This window comes from Xyrauchen texanus, chromosome 3, assembly GCF_025860055.1.
Source record: "Xyrauchen texanus isolate HMW12.3.18 chromosome 3, RBS_HiC_50CHRs, whole genome shotgun sequence".
Classification (NCBI taxonomy): Eukaryota; Metazoa; Chordata; class Actinopteri; order Cypriniformes; family Catostomidae; genus Xyrauchen; species Xyrauchen texanus.
Window position 1 is genome coordinate 44,414,947 of NC_068278.1, and position 25,661 is coordinate 44,440,607.

General features: G+C 40.3%; 2 protein-coding genes across 3 annotated transcripts; one reads left to right on the forward strand and one right to left on the reverse strand.

Annotated features, from left to right (window-relative positions):
- Window positions 1-6,374: 6,374 nt before the first annotated feature.
- Window positions 6,375-9,349, forward strand: LOC127630924 (28S ribosomal protein S31, mitochondrial-like). Its single transcript, XM_052108809.1, has 7 exons — window positions 6,375-6,957; window positions 7,245-7,661; window positions 7,938-8,090; window positions 8,260-8,406; window positions 8,491-8,561; window positions 8,704-8,841; window positions 8,912-9,349. Exons 1-7 carry the CDS (start codon window positions 6,863-6,865, stop codon window positions 9,136-9,138), a joined length of 1,248 nt encoding a protein of 415 aa, XP_051964769.1. The 5' UTR covers window positions 6,375-6,862; the 3' UTR covers window positions 9,139-9,349.
- Window positions 9,350-10,063: 714 nt separating this feature from the next.
- On the reverse strand, window positions 10,064-17,123 carry si:ch211-114c12.2 (uncharacterized protein LOC336578 homolog). Of its 2 annotated transcripts, none has more exons than XM_052103967.1 (10): window positions 16,882-17,123; window positions 15,997-16,057; window positions 15,181-15,849; window positions 14,161-14,805; window positions 11,834-11,964; window positions 11,615-11,708; window positions 11,488-11,536; window positions 11,238-11,312; window positions 10,820-10,972; window positions 10,064-10,661 (listed from the first exon to the last, which is right to left on the reverse strand). In XM_052103967.1, the coding sequence occupies exons 2-9, from the start codon at window positions 16,035-16,037 to the stop codon at window positions 10,829-10,831; spliced, it is 1,848 nt and encodes a 615-aa protein (XP_051959927.1). In that variant the 5' UTR covers window positions 16,038-16,057; window positions 16,882-17,123; the 3' UTR covers window positions 10,064-10,661; window positions 10,820-10,828. The 2 variants fall into 2 exon arrangements, with proteins under 2 accessions (XP_051959927.1, XP_051959917.1); XM_052103957.1 differs by having other exon boundaries at window positions 15,997-16,061.
- Window positions 17,124-25,661: the final 8,538 nt, after the last annotated feature.

A 25,661-nucleotide genomic window follows, 5' to 3' on the forward strand; every position in this document is an offset into this window, starting at 1 on the left:
TGAACATCCGCTGAACAGCAGGGAAACCTCGGACGGTACCGACAGGAACAGGGTAACCACGAGGAACACGAATAACACGAGTAGAAACAGGCACCGACATGAAACGCCATAAACATACAAACAACGATCGACAGGGACTGAACAAAGAACTGGGGTTTAAATACACAGACAAAGTGGAGACTGAACAAGACACAGGTGAAAACACTGATGAGTGTAGGCAGTGACGGAGGCCGGGAATTGTGGGAAATGTAGTTTGGACAAAGACAGTGAAACGCGGGGCGAACAACAAGGAAAACACGACATGGAGCGTGAATGGTCACGGGTGAAACGGAAAACACGGAACAGACAAGGAAACGTGACATAAACGTGATAGTGTGACAGAGAACACAGGGCAGACGAACAGGAACGTAACACTAATCCATATGACTCCAGTGGTTAAATCTATGTTTTCTGAACGATTCAATAGATTTTGGATGAGAATAGACCAAAATGTAACACATTTTTCACTGTACATCTTGCCTTTGCATTCTCTAGGCACGATCGTGATTTCAAGCTTGATTACACTTCCCAGACCTTGACGCATGTGCAGAGTGCTAGATGGCACTAGGAAGTGTAATGGAGATTGAAATCATGATTGCAAATGAGACTGCTGATGTCAAGATTAATAGTGAAATATAATAACATTTTTAAATGTTAAATTAAATTTTTTTTCTATTCTCACCCAAAATCTAGTAGATTTCAGAAGATATGGATTAAACCACTGGGGTCGTATGGATTACATTTATGCAGCCTTTATGTGCTTTTTGGACCATGAAAGTTTTGGTTACAATTGCACAATGGACCTACAGATCTGAGTTATTTCCAAAAATCTTCATTTGTGTTCAGCAGAAGAAAGTCATACACATCTGGGATGTGTGAGGGTGGGTAAATTATGAGATAATTAAAATTTTGGGGTGAACTACTCCTTTAAATAGATTCATTTGTTTATGTATTTCTCTTTCTTGTTGTTACAAACTTAAATTGGTTTGCAATTGGTAATATAGTGACAAAGCAGTGTGTTCTACAAATTACAGACAGTTTCATGCACTACAAACCTACTCCCCCACTTATCAGTATGAGATCCCAGCTGGAGACAAAATGCTTTCAAATGTCAGTTAAATATATGCCAGAGAGTGTGTGTGTGTGTGTGTAGTAGCGAATAATCATATCGCAATCGCAATGTCAGCCTGTGCGATTATATGACGGCAAATGCTGTGATTATATTAAATAAATAAGTGCATGTGTGGTCGTGACAGCCCATTCTCTCTGAGAGCTGTTTGCCCATTTTCTGGAAGGTGAAGATGGACGCTGAGCAGACCGACACTGAACTGGTGGCCAGAAAAAATAACACAGATCATAGCTTGGCGATATATCTTTATTTCATCCTTAATTAAAGTTCATATAATACGGGAGCGTGCCATGTAAATAAACACAAATTCCTAAAACTGTCATTCTCGGTGCAGTCAGAGCCGTATATTGGTTTTGGATAGACAAGATTGACAAATGCTTATCAATAATACTTTTATGGCTAAAATGTTTACAGTGTTCAGTGGCTAAAATATCAATATGACTAAATGTTACTAAAATATGACTAAAATGTCAACAGTTTTCATTGACTAAAACTACATTAAAAAGCCCAGTAAGCCAAATAAAACAAAGCACATTTACACCATATGACAAGTCTTCACAGAGATATAAAGAGTCATGATGCACCGTTAGCAAAGTGGGATTTCAGAAAATTATCCACACACTGGAAAAGAGGTACCAGCGATAAGTAGAACTTTTTAGAAAGAGGATTTGGAAATACCAGTTGGTCATTTAAAAAAAAAAAACAACAACAACAACAGGTTTAGTGGTTTGAGTGAACCACACTTTTATATCCAGTTTCCATTTCAAAAGAGTTTATAGAAAGTACATGTTACATCCTGCTTAAATGTCCCTGTTTGTTTGAACAATCTTATTTTCATGACAATTTGTATGTTCTTATTTATTGTTCCATTTTATTTAGGTATAATATTGAGAAAATAACAAGTTTGCAGTAATGCAAAGATGTTATTATTTAATTTTGTAAAAATATTTGAATTTGAAAACACTGCATTTATAGTGGTGGTTTTTGGTTTTTGGTTTTTATTGTCGTTTCAACCATATACAGTTAGTACAGTACACAGCAAAACGAGACAACGTTCCTCCAGGACCATGGTGCTACATAAAAACAACAAAGGACCAACATAGGACCACATGAGACTACACAACGAAATAAAATACCTATATGAACTACCTATATATACCTATACAAAGTGCACGTGCAAAAAGTACAGGAGAGTACAACAAATTACTGACAATGAACAGGACAATAGACAGTGCAGCGCCGACCAGTACTCAGTAGTGCAAAAAGATGACAGTTTCTAAAAATGTAAACATAACATACTATGAGATAATGTTCTATGCACATAGCAGTTATTGAGGTAGCAGACAGTTATAAAGTGACAGTTATTAAAGTGCAACTCAGGACACGTGTGTGTCAAACCAGTCTCTGAGTATTGAGAAGTCTGATGGCTTGGGGAAGAAGCTGTTACACAGTCTGGCCGTGAGGGCCCGAATGCTTCGGTACCTCTTGCCAGACGGGAGGAGGGTAAAGAGTTTGTGTGAGGGGTGTGTGGGGTCGTCCACAATGCTGGTTGCTTTGCGGATACAGTGTTTTTTGTAAATGTCTTTGATGGAGGGAAGAGAGACCCCAATGATCTTCTCAGCTGTCCTCACTATCCTCTGCAGGGCTTTGCAGTCCGAAACGGTGCAAGTCCCAAACCAGGCAGTGATGCAGCTGCTCAGGATGCTCTCAATAGTCCCTCTATAGAATGTAGTGAGGATGGGGGTTGGGAGATGTGCTTTCCTCAGCCTTCGAAGAAAGTAGAGACGCTGCTGGGCTTTCTTGGTGATAGAGCTGGTGTTGAGGGACCAGGTGAGGTTCTCCGCCAGGTGAACACCAAGGAATTTGGTGCTCTTGACGATCTCCACAGAGGAGCCGTCGATGTTCAGGGAGTGTGTTCACCTTGTGCTCTCCTAAAGTCAACAACCATCTCTTTTGTTTTGTCGACATTCAGGGACAGGTTGTTGGCTCTACACCAGTTCGTCAGCCGCTGCACCTCCTCTCTGTATGCTGACTCGTTGTTCTTGCTGATGAGACCCACCACGGTCGTGTCATCGGCGAACTTGATGATGTGATTCGAGCTGTGCATTGCTGCACAGTCGTGAGTCAGCAGAGTGAACAGCAGTGGACTGAGCACACAGCCCTGGGGGCCCCAGTGCTCAGTGTGGTGGTGGTGGAGATGCTGCTCCCGATCCGGACTGACTGAGGTCTCCCAGTCAGGAAGTCCAGGATCCAGTTGCAGAAGGAGGTGTCCAGGCCCAGCAGGTTCAGCTTTCCAATCAGGTGCTGGGGAATGATTGTGTTGAATGCTGAGCTGAAATCTATGAACAGCATTCGAACGTATGAGTCCTTATTGTCTAGGTGGGTGAGGGCCAGATGGAGGGTTGTGGTGATGGCATCGTCCGTTGAGCGGTTTGAACGATCACGCAAACTGCAGTGGGTCTAGTGAGGGGGCAGCTGGGTCTTAATCTGCCTCATGACGAGCCTCTCGAAGCACTTCATGATGATGGGTGTAAGTCGCGACGGGACGGTAGTCGTTGAGGCAGGACACTGAAGACTTCTTTGGCATGGGGATGATGGTGGTGGCCTTGAAGCACATTGGAACAACGGCGCTGCTCAGAGAGATGTTGAAGATGTCGGTAAGAACATCTGCTAGCTGGTCTGCACATCCTCTGAGCACTCTGCCAGGAATGTTGTCTGGTCCAGCAGCCTTCCGTGGGTTGACTCTACGTAGAGTTTTCCTCACATCTGCCGTGGTAAGACAGAGCACCTGGTCGTTAGGAGGAGGGGTGGACTTCCTCGCCATCACGTCGTTCTGCACTTCAAACCGAGCGTAGAAGTCGTTCAGCGCATCTGGAAGGGAGGCATCTTTGTCACAGGCAACTGATGTTGTCTGTGACAAAGATTATAGTTGTTGTTGTTGCTAGTTTGTATGTTTGAGTTGAGAAATACACATTTCAGCATTATCAGTAATCTATTTGTGCATTTTCCTTGATAACCAAGCAAGTTGACTCATGTTACCACTTGTTTATTATATCGCAATCGCATATTGCAATATTAGCCTCTATTATCGCAATATGAAATTTTCCCCAAATCGTGCAGCCCTAGTGTGTAGGGACTTCTAGAGACCATCGCCAGCTTGTGAACCACAAGTGTAAGTAAAAACACGGAGCTCAAAGGTCAGAAAAAGACTGACCAAATATTTTTTACAATGCAAGAGGTGCTAAAAAGGATCCCATGTCCTACTGCAAACTGCACTGACATACAATTAAATATCTTTAAAACTATTTAAATTTTTTGACCATTACCTGCATGTGAAATAATTTTTTTATTTGGCAAGGGAAAAAAAAAAAAAAAAAAAAAATGGTTTGTGCTTATTTCTTATCCATGTGGTTATCTGACAGAAACAACATCTCAGGCAAAAAATTATAACAGTGCAGGTCCCCAACAGGCCTAATGTGATGTTAAGTTACCTATATTATAGCTCCTGCAGAGGTCTATTATTGCCTGATCTACTGGATGTTGTGACATAGTGAAATTAACCGAGCACTCCAACAAATCTGGATTCAAAGATCTTGATGCAAAGAACACCTGTGCAAAAAAAACAAATGTAGAAAAGAAACCGATCATACTTTATAATGTTGGCACATATTTTTAACCTCCTTAGTAGTAGTTAGTAAACCATCTCGTACTACTAACTGTGGGAAAACATTCTGAAAACAGAAAAGACTTACCCTTTGGTATTTGTGATATCTGTTTAGTTACATTATGTGTGAAGTATATGCATCTCAAGGAAGAATAAAGTTCATAGCGGCGAATTATAAAGTCAAGAGACACAATGAACAACCAACCACGATGTGGCGTTGAAAACTCACTAAGAAATAGGCATACTGTTGAATCACGGCAAATCTGATGTAATAGATTTGCTATTATGTGTCTGTCTGGTTTTGTCACAGAACAAGCTAAAGAAACACCTAAATGGTCCTGTTCTATGGCAAGCCGATTTAACTTTTATTCATTTCCAGGATATGAATTCTTGATATCAACAATTCAATTTTCACTAGTTAAAATGATAGTTATTGATATCAGGAATTCGATATCTACTAGTAACAATGGAAATTTTTGATATCAGATATTAAATTTCCACTAGTAACAATGCTAATTCTTGATATCAACAATTACATTTGTACTAGTTAAATCCTTATTCTAGATATCAAGAATTGTATTTCAACTAGTAAAATCTATAATTCTTGATATCTGTAATTGTATTTTCACTAGTGAAATGTCACCATAGGCTGCCATTCAAAATAAATTGTTGATATCAAGAATTGATTTCTTACTAGTTATAATTCGAATACACATATCAGCTTTGTATTTATATCATTTTTGATATCAATAATTACATTGTTACTAGTAAAAATGTGAATTCTTGATATCAAGAATTACGTGGTTACTAGTAAAAATTTATATTCTACATATCAACAATTGAATTGCTACTAGTAAAAATGTTAATTTTTGATATCTGAAAATGTATTTATGATATCAACATAATTTCAGATATCTAAAATGGCTTTCTTACTAGTAACAATCACATTCATGATATCAGAAATGAACATTGTCACTAGTGAAAATGGAATTATTGAGATCAAAAATGAACATTGTTACTAGTAGCAATTCAATTGTTGATATCAAGAATAGACATTTCAACTAGTGACAATTGAATTCTTGATATCAAAAATAAAGGTTTTTACTAGTACGAATTGTATTTCTGATATGTGAAATTGGAATTTCAACAAGTAAGAAATCAATTCTTGATATCAACAATTGATTTTGAATGGCAGCCTATGGTGACATTTCACTAGTGAAAATACAATTACAGATATCAAGAATTATAATTTTACTAGTTGAAATACAATTCTTGATATCTACAATGAGCATTTAACTAGTAAAAATGTAATTGTTGATATCAAGAATTAGCATTGTTACTAGTGGAAATTTAATTTCTGATATCAAAAACTGCCATTGTTACTAGTAGATATCGAATTCCTGATATCAATAATTATAATTTTAACTAGTTAAAATTGAATTGTTGATATCAAGAATTCATATCCTGGAAATGAATAAAAGTTAAAACGGCTTGCCATACTGTATCACCTTAATTATTGTTGGAAAACGAGGGAGAACATTTGAAAAGTTAAACTGAGAACGTAAATGTATGGGGCATGCTTATCTTTATTTCACATAGGCCTACTTGCCTTGAGAACGACTAGTGAGATGGTCATGCTGCCTTTTTACTGAACGGATACATTTGAGAACGACTGAATTGTGACCTCTCGGCAAGGATCCGAAAGCAAGGAAGTATGGAGGTTGATAGCGATGGCAGGAGCAGCGGCAGCTCCCTCTGGACCAGTTAAGAGCTGTGGCGTTTTCTAGTTAACTCCGTTTTTATTTCTCAGTAGCAATGTATCCCATTTAGACTTATTAAACAGATAAAATCTAAACTAACTGTTTAATTATCCGGAAAAAGTCGTAACGGAGCAGTAAATCCACTATTATCGAGTCAAGAGTGTGTAAAAATGTCCCGGAACTTTCTACATCTCAGTCGCCTGACGGACAGTTCACAGCGCTGCACGGGGAAACGTGCACGGACGACATTGAGGGCTTCTGAGGGGAGAAATGATGTATAAAAGATTATTACAAATTTATCAAGTCCGAAATGGATTACCTTCCACAAAATGTAAAGAGAACGACATTTATGCTCCTGTTTTCTGGTAAGTTAGTTTGCAGAGCTTGAGAGGTGACAGGGTGAACTAGATTGACATTAATATGTTAGTTAACAGTCTCAAATATCAGAACAATATAGTACTTGATTACCATGAATTAAACATTCCTATGCGATTCTATATGCGTGCAATGTTGCCTTTATTTTATGACTTAGGTCAAATATAACTACTGGCATCACATTTGATATGCTGTAAAACTAAATTATTCATATTCAGACGTCTAATTTAGTTGGCTTTGGTATGAACACCCATTTGATCTGATTTCTTTATTTTAGGATCACCGGTAAAGCAAGTCGGAGGCCAATAGGAACAAGTAGCATCTATTTGAGTGAAGATAAAGAGACCTCCACACCCCTGTCAGAAGAGAATGAGGCTAAATCAGAGGTTAGCAAAGATGGGCAGAGGAACACAGAAATTGATATGGGGGACACCGACATTTCAAAAGTGGCATTGGCATCACAGTCAGAGACTGAAGCAGTGGCTAAACCCGAGGACAGTAAAGGATCTGAGAAGACAATAACAGGGAAGCAAAGTCTTCTGGAGCTGCTTGGAGCTATGAAGGTGGAGGTCACAACCAAACGTAAATTAGGATCCCCAAAGTTTCCAAGAAATATCGAGAGGCCAGAGCCAATGTCCATGGAAAGCACACACAGCATGTTTCAGCATGCCTCATCTGAGGGTTCAAAACAGCAGTGAGTTATATGAGCATACCTATAACCTCCTGGTGTATTAGCTGATTTACCTCAGCATTATGACCGTGATAGTAATTTTAATAATTATTGACACAAATAGGCAGGGAAATGTGGCACAAAACAAATGCCCTCTATGAACAGCACTCCCGTGTATGTATGTATTTGTTTTAACAGCACTTCCAAAAACTAAATCATGGGGTTACAATTTATACGTTAAGGTCAATGTATGATTGAAGAAATTTGTTTTGAACACTTATCTCTTTACATGCATTCTAGCGTGACATTGAATCCAGCACTGGCTGCTGCAGCCTCAGCAGCTGCATCCACACTGCCCAACAGCCATCAAGCTGAGTCAGAGCTCCTTCAACAGTTGAGAAAATATGAAGCCATACCTGACACCCAGAGGAGAACAGAGGGACAGAACATAGGGTAGGGCTCATCTCAGGAGTTGCTTGTCTTGAGATAATTTACATTTTTAGGTGAACTATCCCTTTAACTGTGTGGAAAAAGTAAGGCAAACATGATGTGATTGTATGACTGTTTTAGTCCTCAAATAACTTGCATTTTAAGTAAAGATTGTTCCTTTTTTCTGTTTCAGAAACATAATTGCTGATATGAAAGTTGGAAAAAGGCAGAATGGCAGAACAAATGCCAGGCCTACCAGTCAGATTCGCTTTGATGATGATGGCCAGGGATATATTAGAGACGGCGGCATTACCATTAAACTTGATGCAGTCTATAAAAGGTAAATACAAAAGTAATTTCTGATTTTCTTAAATGCATATGATTCTTTTCATGTAATCCAATGCTCTATCTTTTTGTTTAAAAGGAGTCCTTTCACTGGTAAGAGGCTGAACATCTTCACAGCAGGTGTAGAGCAAGATGCAGTGTCAGATCTGGGTATGGAGAGGTTCTATTTATGGCACTGACACATCTGAAGTGATGAATCATATTTGAGAAGTATCACCAATTTACTGGTGAAAAATGATTACATCATAATTTTACCTACATAGTACTGTGCCACTTTTGCTTTGAACATCAGGCCCCACCCTTTGGGACATTGATCTAGCCAATCAGATTGTCCAGTCAACAAATCAAATGCCTCGGAATGGCTTTGAGGAGATGATCCAGTGGACCAAAGAGGGCAAGCTTTGGCAATATCCAATCAACAATGAGGCTGGTGAGTTCCTCTTATCACACACATTTTTGTATCTTTACTCACATCAGTAAACTTTTCATTTTATTTATAGGCTTGGAGGAAGAGACAAATATACCCTTTCATGAACACGTGTTTCTGGAGAAGTACCTTGAGGACTCATTCCCCCGGCAGGGCCCAGTCAGGCAATTCATGGAACTTGTTATTACTGGCCTTTCAAAGAATCACCACCTCAAAGTTCAACAGAAAAGGGAGCATATTGCCTGGTTCAGAGACTACTTCCAGCAGAAAGACAAAGTTCTTAAAGAGGCAGAGGCATAACTTTAACCTGTAAAATGCAAGAAAAGTGATGCTTCACCTTAATTTAATTCCCTTGTTTAAAACCATCTGATAAAAATCTTAATTTGCTGTCATGAAACAGTGGCAAGAAATCCAATTTGGATTGTAATTGTTTCTTAATGGTCATTTTTTTGTTACAGTATACAACCTATGACAAATTGTATAATTCTGGAATTTATCCTATAAAAAGCAGTTTTCAAAGAACTTGACTGGACAAAGTGGCAGCTTTACAAAACCTAAAATGAATCAGCATAGTAGGTTAGGTTTGTTAAAAATAATAGAACTGGATACTTCTAAAAAGTTTGTAACAATTTGTTTAAAGAACTCTGCAGACATCCTATTGTGATGTCTATTTAGCATGTTTGGCATTGATTCAGCATTCCAAGTGTGCTTTTGTGTAACCACACTAGAATGCTTAATTTTTATATCACTCTACTTGTTTCAGGTAGGCGGCCAGACTGTGTTGCTTGGCAACACGCAATGGTTGATTCTGCCTTGGCTGCTTTTAAAGCAAAATATCCAAAACAATTGGCGGTGTCTAAAATGTAAGACACTTAATATGAACACCTTGTTCATAGGACAGCAGCTTTGTATATATGGTCAATTTACAGCTGTGCTGATATTAGTTAAGTTTTGATTGTGTAATTCTAGAATTTGTAAAAGTGCCTTTTAAAAAATTGAACAAGCACTTATCAGGAGAAAAACATTGCTATTTAAAGTATTTAAAACAAATCTTAATGCAAATGTGGAAAATTAGGAAATCTTTAGAAAGCATTAGTACAGGTTTACAGTCATTTGTGAAAGCATAGTGAAAGTAATGGCTCATTTAAAATCTTTTAATAATGGAGTTATTGAAAATGGAATGATCAGGGCTTTAGTTTAGAGTATGTGAAAGAAAATCTAAAATGAAAGAAATCCCATGATTTCACACAAGACATCTGATATTTCCAGTTTTATTTAAAGTGTCTGACTATAAAGAATGAACATTGTTTTAGGAGCTGCACAAAGAAAACGATTAAGGTTATATTTAAACACATGGAGCTCAGCTAATCAACACTTTTCAAATAGCAGCTAATCATACAAAGCAGTATACAGGCATCATTTAACATTTTAACAGTCATTCTTATAAAGCAGCTATTCAGACACTAATGTTTAACAAAGAGCTGAGGAAAATTTAAACCAAAGCTAAAAATACTTATTCACAAAACTCAAGCAAATTGAGAGCTTTGTACATGGTATATCTCAATGTAATCCTTTTTATTTTACCCCAAAAAGACAAGTGCACAGTATTCAAAACCATTTTTTTCTAGGGCACACAAAATACAAAACTCAAACAAAAAACAATATGATAAATGAAAAAAAAAAAAAAAAACCCTTTGGTGATCTTTGCAGATTTTTTACAGAGATAAATTTCACAACCACCTTACAGCTGGAGGGAAGGTCAGGAGGTAGGGAAGCTCCATACAGAGGCCCTACAATGGACAACTTGTCACAGCACGGGTGACCTACAAAGTATTGAACATTTGTTAACCTATCGAATTATCTTTATCATGGATTATACAGCAGTTTAATGACTGAAAGATCAAAATGACGGATTACAGATATTACCATCCAACAGAGACAAATATGCATTATTATTCAATTTGTGTGATATAGTACTTACCATTTTGGGTCACCATCGGCGATAGCTAGTGGCTTGGCGTTGATGGGGTGCTTTATGCCGCAGCGTCTGCAAGTTCTTGTACTTAGACATGATGCTTTGACTCTTTTTGAAGACAGGCTTCTGATTGAATGGTGGTCTTGGAATTATAGAGGCCTTTAAAGACAGTACATTACAGACATATTTTTCATTTATTTGAACTGTACAAGAAAACACCTCAACGCCTAAAATCAATCATGTCACACCTACTACAGTCTTCATTTGTTTAAAATGCTGGGGTCAAGAATATCTAATTTCAATCCTAATTTAAGAAATCATTCTAAGGGTTGTCAACATAATTTTTAACAACCACCAACCGTGGGCCAGTTTTAGGTAAAAGTATTGATTCTCTCACACTCACAACTGCACAAGCATCACTTACCATCAAGAGTTTCCTGGAAATTCCATCAGGTGCTGCTCCCCTCTTCAATCCGACAGTTGGGTGGAAATTAGACCTCTATGTAAAGAAAAACAAGATGTTTCACATCAAATCATTCTAACAACAATGCCAACAAATGGAAATGTCCAATAAAAAGAGAATTAACTAAACATGCTTTAAATAAAACAATTATTAAAAAAACAAAACATTGATGCATATGAACTAGACAGCTATATTTTAGGAATTGCATTACCTGAAATGATCCAGGCTTGCTTGCGTTTTTTTCTGGACTTCCAGAAGGCCTAAAAAAAATAAAATAAGTGTAAATGTAGAAACTGTATTGAAACACAGATGGAATGAGAATAAGGTGCCTCATTTACCTTCTTTCTTTATGCTCCTGTGAAGAGCTAGTAGGACTTTGTAGCTTGGTGAAGCGTTCATTTAGTGTTAAATTACCATAAGAGTCACAGCTTTCTGTGAGAGGGAGGATATTTACACAAGAACAAAAAAAGTGAGAAACTAAAATTGGATCCTAGCTACTTATTAACGCTAGTTACAGTGATTTTTTTTAAAAACAATGACAAAAGCCAATTATTTACCAGTCTTGTTCTTGGGTGCCCTGTTCCTCCATGGTGCACTGTTCTTGGGGCTAGTACTGGGTTTGTGCCCTGCCTCCCAATGAGAAACCACAACAAGATCACGTGATAGTCGGCGGTCTATTGATGAAGAGCTGGAAAGAAAGCCAATGAGGTATAGAATCAAGTAATCCATATTGTTTTTACACTTAAACATTAATATAATCATTTAAGTTATCAAACATACAGAGAAAACAGATGGCATGCAAATTTGTAACGGTTTTCAAAGTGGAATAAATTTGTGGTTTGTGAACTGAGAAAATTACTCAAAATATTAAAAGTCCTCAAGAACCCTATGGTATTGTTGCAAATGCAGGAAAGGACCAATGATGGATTACTACATGGGTACTTACAGCAAAGCAAGCCCATCATCTCCATGCTTCAGTTTGAATTGGTAGATTAATTTTCACTGATTCACCTTGCCTTTAGCAGCCTTCATTTCACTAATGTGAACAACCGACATTGGCAGATTGAATGAGTAGGCTGAAGAATGCCATGTAGGAACCGTTGTATGCTTCAAAAGGTAAGCAGATTAGCAATAGAGTTGAGCGCTTCCATCCAGACATACTCCTTGTGACATTTTCTCTTATTTCATCCTTTCATACTGGATTAGATGCATCAATATTGGTGTACTTTGAAGAGATCTTAAGTGCACACACTTTTTGGTTTGTCCTGCAGAAACGCACATCTCATAGCATAATTGCTGGTTTGCAGCTGTGCTTTCTGCCATAGCATCATGGTAAAGTGGTTAGACAGAGATCTTCTGGATACTGGATTCAATTCTCAGATTTTGTTGAAATCATCTCCATTTAACTTCAGAACAAGTGATTTATGGATCAACACTCACTGACGTTGATGAATCCATCTCGACTCAGCAGGCAGATATTTGGAACCAAAATTGCCCTTTTATTGATGAGGACTAAAATTAACTGCTGATATTTTGGCAAGTATTTTTTATTCTGCAGAATGGGAGCAGGCCTCCCGGTCAATGTGTTGGTTGTAGAGTAAAACGTATTCTCTGTTTGTGGGCCACTGCTGCAACAAAAATTATATAAAAATTCAAGAGCATAAACCTTTTTTTTTTTTTTTTTTTTAAAAGTACACCACTGTGATAACACAGGACTGTTGAGGAGGGATGCGCTGAAAAACAATGATTTCCATTTTATTTCCTTCTCGTCATGGAATTTTAAGTCCTCATTAATCGTCGTTTTCACATCATGATGCCTCTTGTTGATTGTAGCTTCAAGGCATCCATTTTCTTCATTCTTGAGGTTATTGTAGCATTCTTGGCCATCGTTTCTTGACAATGGCCAACTAATTTAGTTTTGAATCATATATTATTAGGTATGGTATGTCGTGGCTTATTTCAGTGTGTTTCATCTCTTCTTCCAACATACAAGGTCCTTAGATTGAATCAACGGTAGATCTGGTTTCCGCTGTAAACTGGTGGTAAATATTAGGTATGGTATTTAGTGGCTCATTACAGGAAGTTTTCTTTTCTTGAGAGATACATACAAGCTCCATAGGATTGGATCAATGATAAACAAATGTGGTGTTTATCAGTTTATGAAAACTGACAGCATGTGGCAGAATACAGCCCCGTATTTTTTCCTTCCAGCCAATCGTTGAAAATATCTTTAGGAGGAACAGCATCATGTCTAAAGTGTCTTGGCCTCAAAAATAATAAGAATCAAAGAAAACTTCTGTTCTTCCCGACTCTCTTTAACAACCTCCGCTAAATATTCATATGTCCTTTGTGTTTCCATTATCAAAGCCATCCTATGCATGGTCCGTGAGATGTAGCCATAGTCAAAATATACTTGCGTACAGCCATTGTTGGTACGATAGGAAAAACCATTCTTCGGCAAACACTTGAGATTAAGGCTCAAAAAAACATATCCCTCCCCTTGAAGATATTTTAAACATCTCTCCTGGATCAAAGCCGATCTGATCTGGATGCACCATTGTAAGACAAACGGCATTTGACTTTTGCAGACTGATTGACATTGAGGAAGAACTGTGATTTAGACATTTTTGAAAAAGACCACTTGCTCAGACTTATCTCTTATCACATTCTCTTGACAAGGCAGAGATATTCTGGTCAATATGAGACGGTTTAACATCTTATTGGTGATAATAATGAGGAAAACAGGCATGATTTCTTTTTTTCTCATCCATCTCATCTGACAAGGTGACACCCCTTTGTTGAAAGATGTGCCATTGAAAAACAGGAAGCTTGACCTTCTAAACATCACGCGCCCATTGCCACAGTGTGAAGGGTGATACCATACCTGTGTGCGCTCACAGAGCGTCGAGATTCCACCTTTGTTTTGTTGTCCCTCTCAGGTTCAGCAGTCTTGGAGGACATGTTGGGGGATGACTCTCTGGGTGATGGCATCTTCACACCTTTTCTAAGGGGTACCTTGGGTGGCTGAACTCCTGTGGAATCTTTGCTATTCTTTGGTGCTATCAGAGGCTTAGGTTTCTGGACTCTGTCTGAGATTCCTGGCCTTGGAGGTGGCAGTTTGAACCTGGCCACTGACTCTGCCCTGAACTTCCGTGTCTTTAGCAGTCGACTCTTATCATTAAAGGACAACCCACGTCCTCTGAAGCCCCTTGGAGGCACAGGTCGCACAGAAAACTCCCTGCGGAAGCGCTTCGGTGGTCCATGGTCAAAACCACTAAATGGAGGTCGTCTGAAATCTTGACTCTTCCTCTTCAATGGGTGTCCAGTGAGCCTTTCCTGGGGTCGCATATGTGGATAACCTCTGGGCGATGACCCGGATGAGGGCAGGCCTGGTTTCTGTGCAGGTGATCTGTAAGGGGGTCGAGAGTGTGGAATACTCCCTCCTCCATGTGCCCAGTCCTGGCTGGGGCGTCGAGCCTCTCTTCCAACTTCTCCATGCTGTGTATGTTGATCTCTCTCTGCAGACCACCTACATATCCATTACAAACAATACAAACATGTGGGTTATAATGCCAGTTTCTGCTGCTTGAGCTGTGTCGATGCACTTAATTTCTATTAATTTAGATCCACCCCCAGGCTGTTGAATGCCACATCACTTCTTTGCCAGTATAACTTTAAGGGGGGAAATGGATTTACATTTTCTTCAGACAGACTGTTTTCACTTTATGGCTTAATCATTAGATCCTGTGACACTTTATACTGACAGAAAGCTGAAGGAAGCTGGTAATTACTCTCATCACCCTGCAGTGTACTGGATTTTGCAATCTAACACTTAACTGTGTATTTCTTTATAAGCCTCATTTCTGTGTAATTTTACCCAGCCTTCACAGCTTCTTTCGTGTACCTCTCTGAATATGAAATCCTTCCATGAAACTCTCTGGGTTTTCTCTGGGGTGGGCCTGTGAACCTAGACTCCCCACTAGGGGGTTGAGAGTAACCTCCTGGTCCATTCCAGTGCTGCCTCCCTAGTGTTGGTCGCCCAAAGGGCCTCTCCCGAGGTGCAGGGCACCAGCTTCTCTGATGCTCCTGAGAAGGGCTTGGACGACGCTGGGGACCCCTGAAGGAACTGTGGGGAGATGGAACCCTCCTTTTTGACGGAGGTCCATTAAAATTTCGAGATGGAGATGCATGGTTACTGTGATTGCCACGGAAGAATGGTGCTCTGTGGCTAGGTGGGCCATGTATTGGACCATGTGGGGACTGCCTGTGCTGGACAGGGGGAGGGCGGCTTGAGCGGGGTGGAGAAGGCCTCCTGCGGCCCCGCTGTGAATCGTGTGAGCTGGGATATGAACGGAAATTATCCTGGTTCTGTTGCATCCATTGTCCATGTTGTCGCTCTCTACGTTCACCCATGAGTGGGGGCCTTTTGGGGTATGGCTGGGGTCCACTGCTGTTGGTCTCTCTCCAACTTGGTGGGGCTTTTCCAGGAGGTCCTCTAAAACCTCTCTGGCTTCTTGTAGGGGCGCCAAATCGCCCTTCGTTATTTATGGCACTGTAGCTGTCTGAGAAGGATCTGTATGAGAAGCAATTGAGAAAAAATAAGTTGAGACAGAATCACATTGATCATAATGCACATTATGTAAATTAATGTACATTTTAATGTACTATATAAAAAATTGTAATAATACCATAAAAGCATACATCTACACTCATATATTACCTGTGTTTGGCATGAGGAGATCCTGAGTGTGGTCTCACCATTTTGATCTTTTTTCCCCCACCTGTCTTTAGTGAAAAATATTTTATATATATATATAAAAACACTTGGTGGAAGTGCAAACTGCAACCACAACAAACTCCAGCATTATTACTTTGCATAAATCCAGGGGCCTCCAGATGTGTAAAAAACTAAAATAAAGCTAAGCAATTAAAATCAGTAAGTGTAAAATATTATGTTCTATCAATAAATTAAATATTGATGAAAGGTTGCACACTACACACCTACCCCAGAGCCAATTTAATTTTTCCTTTTCTATATTTAAAAAAAGGACGGCACTGCACAATAAATAAAAACGTATGTACATCAAATAGTTTGAGCTAGCTGTTGTTATCTTTTTTAAAATCCTTAAAACATAAATACAATATATGCACTTCAGGCGACTAATCGCTGATCACACTACAATAATTAGTCAATATAAATCCACCGAACATATTTGAATCATTTAGGCCTACTGCGCAGTGAGTGTTTTTTCGGTCGGTCGGTCATGTTGCAGGGCCTTAACCGAAGGAACTACATACACGATAAATCTTTCATTTTAAATTGTTTAACAACATACAGAAAAACAAATATCAAAAGATTATCCCTGAGTAAAGTACTTCAGTAAAGTCGACAAGTAAAATTCCTGGCCTATCACGATGGCGTGTCTCAAGGCCGACAAGGCCGACAAGGCCTCGAGTTTCACATTCAAAAGGGAACCACGAAACTAATGTAATCATTACACAATGTCATAACACTACAAAATATATATCTTATTCAACTAAGGGTTTTAAATAACAGTTAATGTTAATCAAAACTTTTCCGTTTTTTTTGTTTTTTTTTACATACCTAATATTTCACGATAAGAAAAACAGCAAACCAAGTCTAGTTCATCGGCGAAGGATTAGCTCTGAAAGCTAACAAAGGTCTTCGGTTGGGCGTTGTCCGTCCCGCATCTGACCGAAAAATAACCGAATGTTCTTTTTAAATAGCAGAAACCCAGTCCTTTCGTCGTGGTCGTCGTATTGAAGTTGCTGCGTCGAAAATAACAAGTCGTCTTCGAACAGCTGCACCCGTGACGTCACCGCGGGGGCGCGTTCACGTCGTTCAATCTTCAATGCCCCCACGTTATCGTACTGTACTGTAGTATCCGTAACCCCAACGATAATAATCGCTCATTCTAAACATTTCACCAACATTAGTGCGGGATATAAAATCTTACTGACTATGACATTTAAACAGAAACAGAACAGAAAGGCATGTTGATCATTACCTGCGGTATTATTTGACAAGACGGTCAGTCATTCTTTAACCCCGTAAAGCCTGACATATGAAAGAATTGTAAGAATAAAAAAAATATACACACACACACACACGTTGGGTTTCCAAGTTTTATGGGGACTTTCCATAGACATAATGGTGTTTATACTGTACAAACTAAATATTCTATCCCCTAAACCTAACCCTCACAGAAAATTTTCTACATTTGTACATTTTCAAAAAACATAATTTAGAATGATTTCTAAGCTTTTTTTCCTCATGGGGACCGACAAAATGTCCCCACAACGTCAACAATTTCGGGTTTTATTATCCTTATGTGGACATATGGACCCCACAATTTGATAAATACACACACACACACACACACACACACACACACACACACACACAGACAACACTGTTTTTAGTACCATAGACAATCTATAAAAATATGTATCACATTTGATACGTTAGACTTTAAAGGTCATTATCCTCCTGAGGCCCAGCAATTCATTTTTGTGTTCATTTTGTACAATTGTCATTTTCTTAGACCATACACTTAGCTATAGTGATACATCTTCGGGTATTATCATAGGACTCTGGGCTTTTACATTTACATTTATGCATTTGGCAGACGCTTTTATCTAAAGCGACTTACAGAGCCAATTTATTACAGGGACAATCCCCCCGGAGCAACCTGGAGTTAAGTGCCTTGCTCAAGGACACAATGGTGGTGGCTGTGGGGATCGAACCAGTGACCTTCTGATTACCAGTTTACCAGTTATGTAGTTTAGACCACTACACAGAGCAGGCTGTAAATGTATATACACAGAAATATTAGTTCACACTTTAAATATATCTTATACAATGTATGTCAGAATTTTCAAAGGTCTGTGATCCTTTTCACCCATTTTTGTTAAATGAAACTCCTCTGGGTGCCTGGGTAGCTCAACGAATACTGACGCTGACTTCCAACCCTGGAGTCACAAGTTCAAATCAAGGGTGTGCTGAGTGACTCCAGCCAGGTCTCATAAGCAAACAAATTGGCCCAGTTGCTAGGGAGGGTAAGTCACATTGGTCAACCTCCTCGTGGTTAGTATAATGTGTGGTCTCTGTGGTAACGTGCTCAACAAGCCATGTGATAAGATGCATGTATTGACAGTCTCAGATGCGGAGGCACCTGAGAAGTCACTACGCACCACGAGGACATAGAGTGCATTGGGAATTGGACATTCCGAATTGAGGAGAAAAGGGGAGAAAGAAAAAAATAAACTCCTTTTGTCTAAGAAGAGTTTTACTTGAGGCTAACACATATCTTATTAAAATAAGCTAGCATATTGCAAGTCAGTGTGAGAATGATGGGGGGGTGGGGGGGGGGGGGTGAAGAGACTTCAACCATTTTCTCTAGTCTAAAACATGCAAGCGTGTATTTAGTTGACTAAATTTAGTGAAATAAAATGTTATCCTGTTTATTAAAAAAATTAATGCAATGCAGTCAATAATATCAAGAACAACATTTGGGGTTCAGAGTGTATACAGTACAATGGCAAAAAAAATCTTGCAACTTCCTCACAATTCATTACCAGACCATTCAAACTATTTACACACCAAACAAGCAGGCAGCAGACTCACAAATAACAACAGCTGGTGCCTTCCTAAAACATTGACCACAAATATTTTGGGTTGACTCTGTTCAGCTTGCATCCCTGTCAGCCATGATGTAGACAGACAATGACCACTTTTAATCCAGGACATCACAAATGGAGTAGGGTCAAAGTCCTCTGTGGGTGTCAACAAAAAGAACAAGCTCTTTTCCTAAAGTCTGTTACGAGACTTGGTGTCTGTCATTTACAGCAGAGAATCCTCTCTCACATTCTGCAGAGGTAGCTAGGTTTTACTTGCAGTTAGAATTTAGAAGTCTCTAAATTTCACGAGTGCTTGTCTTCTGGATTCACCAAGAAGTCGAGCCAGGCCTTTCAGTAGATTGATTGACCTCCCTGAAATTTCATTGTTTGAAGCACTTCAATGGTCTGGTGTTGTACCTCTTCTTTGCAGCTTAAATGACAGGCTCTCGAGTTCCCGTAGAACATCCTTCATACATGCCAAATCATATAGAAAATGTGCATTTGTAATGTGCTTCAAAAGCCCTTTGTATTTTTGTCTCTCAACATCAGTCTGTGATGTGTCTTCACTCTCAGTTTTGAAATGTTTTGCTAGGGCAGAGAAACTTTTCCACACTGCTTTTACTGCGTTAAAACTGCTTTCTACCCATCTAATTGTGAAGAGCTGGACCATTTTTAGAATTTGAATGTCCAGATCTTTTGCTACTTCTCATAGTAATTTGCATTCTTGTGGGACTGGTGAAACAAGCTGTACAGCTTTGAGAGGATCACTTCAAAATGACTGTAGCCAGACACCGTTTTTAATGAATCACGCAAAGCTAACTCCAGCTGGTGTGCCAAGCAATGAATAGATTTAACTCTGGGGAAGTCATGTTTTAGCTTTGCAATCACTCCATATTATTGGTGTGTCAAAACTGAAGCCCCATCAGCAGCAATACCAATGAGATTCTTCTGAAGAAAATTGTCATCAAAACTAGCTTCCTGTAAATTCCACCTCAACCCAGTGTAAATAGATTCAGCATTGATACCCTCCATATAGTTCCACCAAATCTAAAAAAAAGTTTCAACATCACCTTCTCCAGTGAAATCAGATCTGAAAAATATGATTAGGAAGGCAACACCAAATTCAGTGCTCTCATCAGTTGTTACACAAATGCTGGTGTTTTTAACTTTTATATGGGACACCACCCTCTTTTTCATTTCCTTTGATATGTGCTTTATTATCTCAGCACATGAGTTATCTGAGCGGTGCACCTGTCCCATTCAGTTCTTGGAGCTTCACTAGTCTTTCTTTTGCAATTGTGTATGCAGTCTTAAATGAGCTTGTCATTCATTTCTGTTATTCTGGTGGGAAGTGCTACCTTCTGTTTCAGGTCTGCTATTTCCATAGCCATCTGATGTGATGTATTCTCCCTGGGTTTGTACATTTTCTTTGCCAGTGTCTTTTTGGTCCTACTACTCACTACTCCATTAATCCACTCATCAGAAAGATGCAGTCCAGGTCTTTTGTCAGACAGTAACAATGTCTTGCATCCTTGCACATGGTGGATCCTATGCACCCATTCTGTATGTACAGCCAGGGATTTCTGTCCTTCCATGACACCCCTGCTCTCTAGTTCAGTAATCTGGCACATTTGAGTCATGGGACAGTTGAAGTACTGGTAGATCATCACTAGTCTTAAAAAAGACAAAACAAATATATAAATAATATTTTAATAAGAAACTTAAACGACCTGGCCCGCCCTGCCACATTCCTTGTTCTCTCAGGCCGGGGACCCCCCGGATGATGTACACCTGGGAAGGGGCAGGCCTTCCGCCCCGTCTGCCGGCGGATCATCCCCGTCTACCTGGACGAGGGCCCTGACTGCTCCAGGTAGTCGGTTAGGAGCCCCCTCTACCTTCAAGGTTGGCGGCCGTACCTCCGCTCTAAGGCAGCCAGACTCCTCCGTCCCCCGGCAGATGGGCGCGGCTGCTCCGATGGGTTGGATGGTAGTGGCGAGGACTCTACTACGGCACATCCCTCCTCCTTTCGGCACCAGTGTAAAGGATTCATGGAAAGGAGGCAAGAACCGGCTTGACAATATAAATAATATTTTAATAAAAAAACTTAAATAAAAAGACAAACACACAAAGGTGTCGGACAGCTGTCCATAAATCTCTCTCTCTCTCTGTCACACTGCCATCTTCGGTCAGTCTTTACTCCTCTCGAGGGCTAATTTGCCTGATTAGGGGCCGGGTGTGTAGCATCACAAACTGGCCCACCCTCCGCCCTGCCACACATGGGTACAGATAAATACTAAAAAACCTACTCTGTCATATCAGTGTTTTCTCTTGTGTTGCTGACCTCCATATCAATGACATGTCAGATGTTCTGGACACTGCCCGTCTCGCCCTCTCTGTTTCCTAAAAACATAAGAGCAAAAACAGTAGCGTTAGAGTCTGACTTATCAAGGCAAGTACAAATCACCATTATTCTCCCTATCTGAATAAAAATTAAGGTTTATGAACGTGGATGGAACAATTTATGGAAACAGAAGAATTGTTGTGTTATAAATACAGTGCATTGTAACAAAGTCTCAGCCTCATTTCCCACTCACCTCAGTGTAACCTAGACTCTCCTCTACTTCCCTATCATTTTTGTCACTCCCTGTGTCCTGCAAACAACCCCTCATGTACACAAAACTTGAAATATTACTATTCAAATAATGCTGTTCATATTGAGACAACTGGTACCATCCAATGGATGCCCTAAAAATTTGAATAATCCTGTACTTTCTCAGCTGCTCCAACAACTTACTTTTCTGTGTAGTAAAAAACTGTTTTATGTCTGATCCCTTTCTCTTACTCATGGCTTCACTGATGACTGACATCTGAGTTCAAAAAAGAAGGGTTTGGTTAAAGTTTAAAAATTAATAATGAATAGATTTATGTATGTATTTTATGCCAGTTATTGCAGCAAAAGGACCTGGGTTGTGTTTGCTGATAACAATGGATCTAAGCACTTTTCTATGTGTGAGATTACGAACGTTCTTTCCATTTCTACAAGCCTTTCCAAAAAATTCTCGACATGAATGCGTCTAAACGACAAAAGTTTAACTTACGATTTGTGGTCTGTTCGTGCAGTACTGAAATGTCAATCACTCATCATTGTAACTTCATTATGGCCGATAACCTTTTGAAAAATTATTAAAAAAACATTAAAACACATAATTTACCTGCAGAAAATAGCATATTATTTTCTTATAAATGTAATAAACAAACCACATATAAAAGTTGTGTCAGCTATTTCTGTATTAATTCAATTTTGATCATAATGTATTTAATATTATTTATTGCATCTAATTTTATATTATTTTTATTTTAAAATATACTTTATTTAATATTAATTACTGATTAAGTAATATATAATTTAATAGAATATAAAGTATTCTTTAATTACAGCCAAGCTACATAATGTAAACATCCTAACTGCAAAGTTTAGGTGTAATTTTGGGGTTGTCCAGCTGGTGTCCTTCACGAGTCTTTCTACTTAAGATGCACTTGACATTGACCATCCATGATTCTCATTGTGTTCAGATCTGCTACGATTTTCAAGAGCTTATTAAGTTACAACACTTTTGAGAAACAGCCTTAAGTCTATGTTTCATCATTTTTATGATCGACAGCTTTTTGGAAAACGCAGCCCTGACCACCATATATCATTTTACTATACGAAAAGCAGTTGCATTTTTAATATACAAATGATCACATTACAGTCAACTATGACACCATCTTAGTTCGTTTATCATGACTAATAGATCCCACAATTCATGTTTTTAAATATATAATCATATCATCATCATCATCATCATAATCATCAAATCATAGGTTTTCTGCACTTTGACGCATCAAGTGATGTCATGAAGGAAAATGTCCATGCAGGTACTGATCTAGAGTCAGATGATTTCACCTCTAAAGAATTAAATTGTGCCAAAAAAATAACCAAAAAAATGACTAAAACAACAATTCGCTCCATGATGGCCACGGCCACCCCTGGCCAATCCCTAGCTTTAACAGTTACAGGTTTGGAAACAGATCACAGACCACCAGCAGTTACAGCCAGCTATAATGGAGCAGGAATCAGACGAAACGACTCGGTTACTAACGTAACCTCGGTTCCCTGAGAGGAGGGAACGAGTATTGCATAAGTAGCTTACGCTATGGGAAAACTCCGTTTCTCGAGAAATATTGAAGTCTTTATGTAAAACGCATTGCAGCTGCACAGCAGACAGTGATGAGCGAGGCAGCTCGGTCATTGGCTGTGCTGCAGCAACTTGCTCGAACGGGGCGGGGCGACTCTGAACGCGCGACCAATGGGCGCGCGCTTCGCGCTCGCGCGCTCAGAGCCCGCCAAGATGGGCGTGGCTTAGGGCTATATATTAGGCGCCCCGTCACGAGAGTTCTTTAGGTTCAATCGACTGAAGCGAAACTGATCAAGCACTAGCACGCCAGCATACGCAATACTCGTTCCCTCTCGTTCCCTCCTCTCAGGGAACCGAGGTTACGTTAGTAACGGAGTCGGTCCCTATCGAGAGGTCTCTCCTATTGCGTAAGTAGCTTACGTTATGGGAACGCCATGTAAAACGCCGTGCGTGCTGACTTCGCTCTATAAAGCCAGAGGCAGATGCCTGAGCCTTAAAGCAAAGTGATTATTCCACGAGCCGGCCAACGGCGAGCTACATAATGGGATAGTATAGAGCGCCCTTCCAAGCTGGTCCATGGTGGGGCGCTCATAGTACAAACACAAGCACATACCTTATGTACTGAGTTTTCTATGTACTGATATGCATAAAAAATCCTCTAAGTCAGTCAGAGACAGACCTTGTAAGGGAGGAGATAATGCTCAGCATATACATACTCCAGTCCAGGCTGATAGAATGTTGGAATGCATTTTTTCTATGTACTGATATGCATAAAAAAATCCTCTAAGTCAGTCAGAGACGGACCTTATAAGGGAGGAGATAATGCTCAGCATATACATTCTCCAGTCCATTCTACAGTCAGGCTGATAGAATGTTGGAATGCAATGAGGGGACCTGTAGGTTATAAAACCTGATAAATGTCGAAGGCGAGGCCCAGCCCGCCGCCGCACAAATATCTTCAATGGGTATCCCACTTGACCACGCCCACGAGGAGGCCATGCTCTGAGCGCCCTGACCGGGCAGAGTAAATTAGCGTCGCTTTAGGTCTGCTGGGGACGATAAGCTGCCAGAGATATCACCTGTACTCTGAAGGGTGTGGAGAGCACTTTAGGAATATACCCGTGCTTTGGCCTAAGGACAACTCTGCAGTCGTTAGGTCCAAATTCCAGGCAAGCAGCTTGATGACAGCGCGTGCAGGTCAGCCCACTCTCTTGACTGAGGCGGCGCCAGCAAGAGCGCAGTTTTGAGCGAGAGCTGTTTAAGGTGCACGGTTCGGAGAGGTTCGAACGGGGCACTCTTGAGTGCGTCCAGGACCGTGGCCAGGTCCCAGATCGGCACCGAGAGGGGCGAGGAGGGTTCATCCTCCTAAGCCTCTTAGGAAACGAATGATTAGGTCGTTTTTCCTAATGAACGTCCTTTATCAGGATTGTGTGACGCCGCTATGGCAGCCACATAGACTTTGAGCGTGGAGGGTGTGCGGCCCGCCTCCAGCAGCTCTTGCAAAAGGCGAGTACACTTGGTATCTCGCACGCGATTTGGGGTTCAAGCTCTTGGTATCACACCAGTCACTGAACACTTTCCAATTTTGGGCATATAAGCGCCTCATAGAGGGCTCGCGCCTCAGTGATGGTTCTCAAAACTCCACTAGGGAGGTTCTCGGGAACCCGTTGAGGGGCCATGCATGGAGGGCCCACAGATCGGGCGGGGATGAAGAATCATCCCGTTGGCCTGCCTGAGGAGGTCTAGCCTCAGCGGAATCGGCCATGGGGCAGATTGCATCATCTGCATCAGTTCTGGAAACCACGTCTGGTTGTTCCAGAGTGGGGCTACCAGGAGCACTGCACATTTCACTTCCCTGATCCGACTGATGACCTGAGGTAGCATCGCGATCGGGGAAAAGCATACAAGGGGCGGCTCGGCCAGACTTGGGCGAGCGTCCGTGCTCTTTGAGAAGAAAAGGGGGCAGTGCGCGTTTTCTCTGGAGGCGAAGAGGTCGACCTCTGCCTCGCCAAAGGTTTGCCATAACCACTGAACCGTCAGGGGGTGGAGAGACCATTCTCGGCCAACGGCGAGCTACATAATGGGATAGTATAGAGCGCCCTTCCAAGGTGGTCCATGGTGGGGCGCTCATAGTACAAACACAAGCACATACCTTATGTACTGAGTTTTCTATGTACTGATATGCATAAAAAATCCTTTAAGTCAGTCAGAGACGGACCTTGTAAGGGAGGAGATAATGCTCAGCATATACATACTCCAGTCCAGGCTGATAGAATGTTGGAATGCATTTTTTCTATGTACTGATATGCATAAAAAAATCCTCTAAGTCAGTCAGAGACGGACCTTATAAGGGAGGAGATAATGCTCAGCATATACATTCTCCAGTCCATTCTACAGTCAGGCTGATAGAATGTTGGAATGCAATGAGGGGACCTGTAGGTTATAAAACCTGATAAATGTCGAAGGCGAGGCCCAGCCCGCCGCTGCACAAATATCTTCAATGGGTATCCCACTTGACCACGCCCACGAGGAGGCCATGCTCTGAGCGCCCTGACCGGGCAGAGTA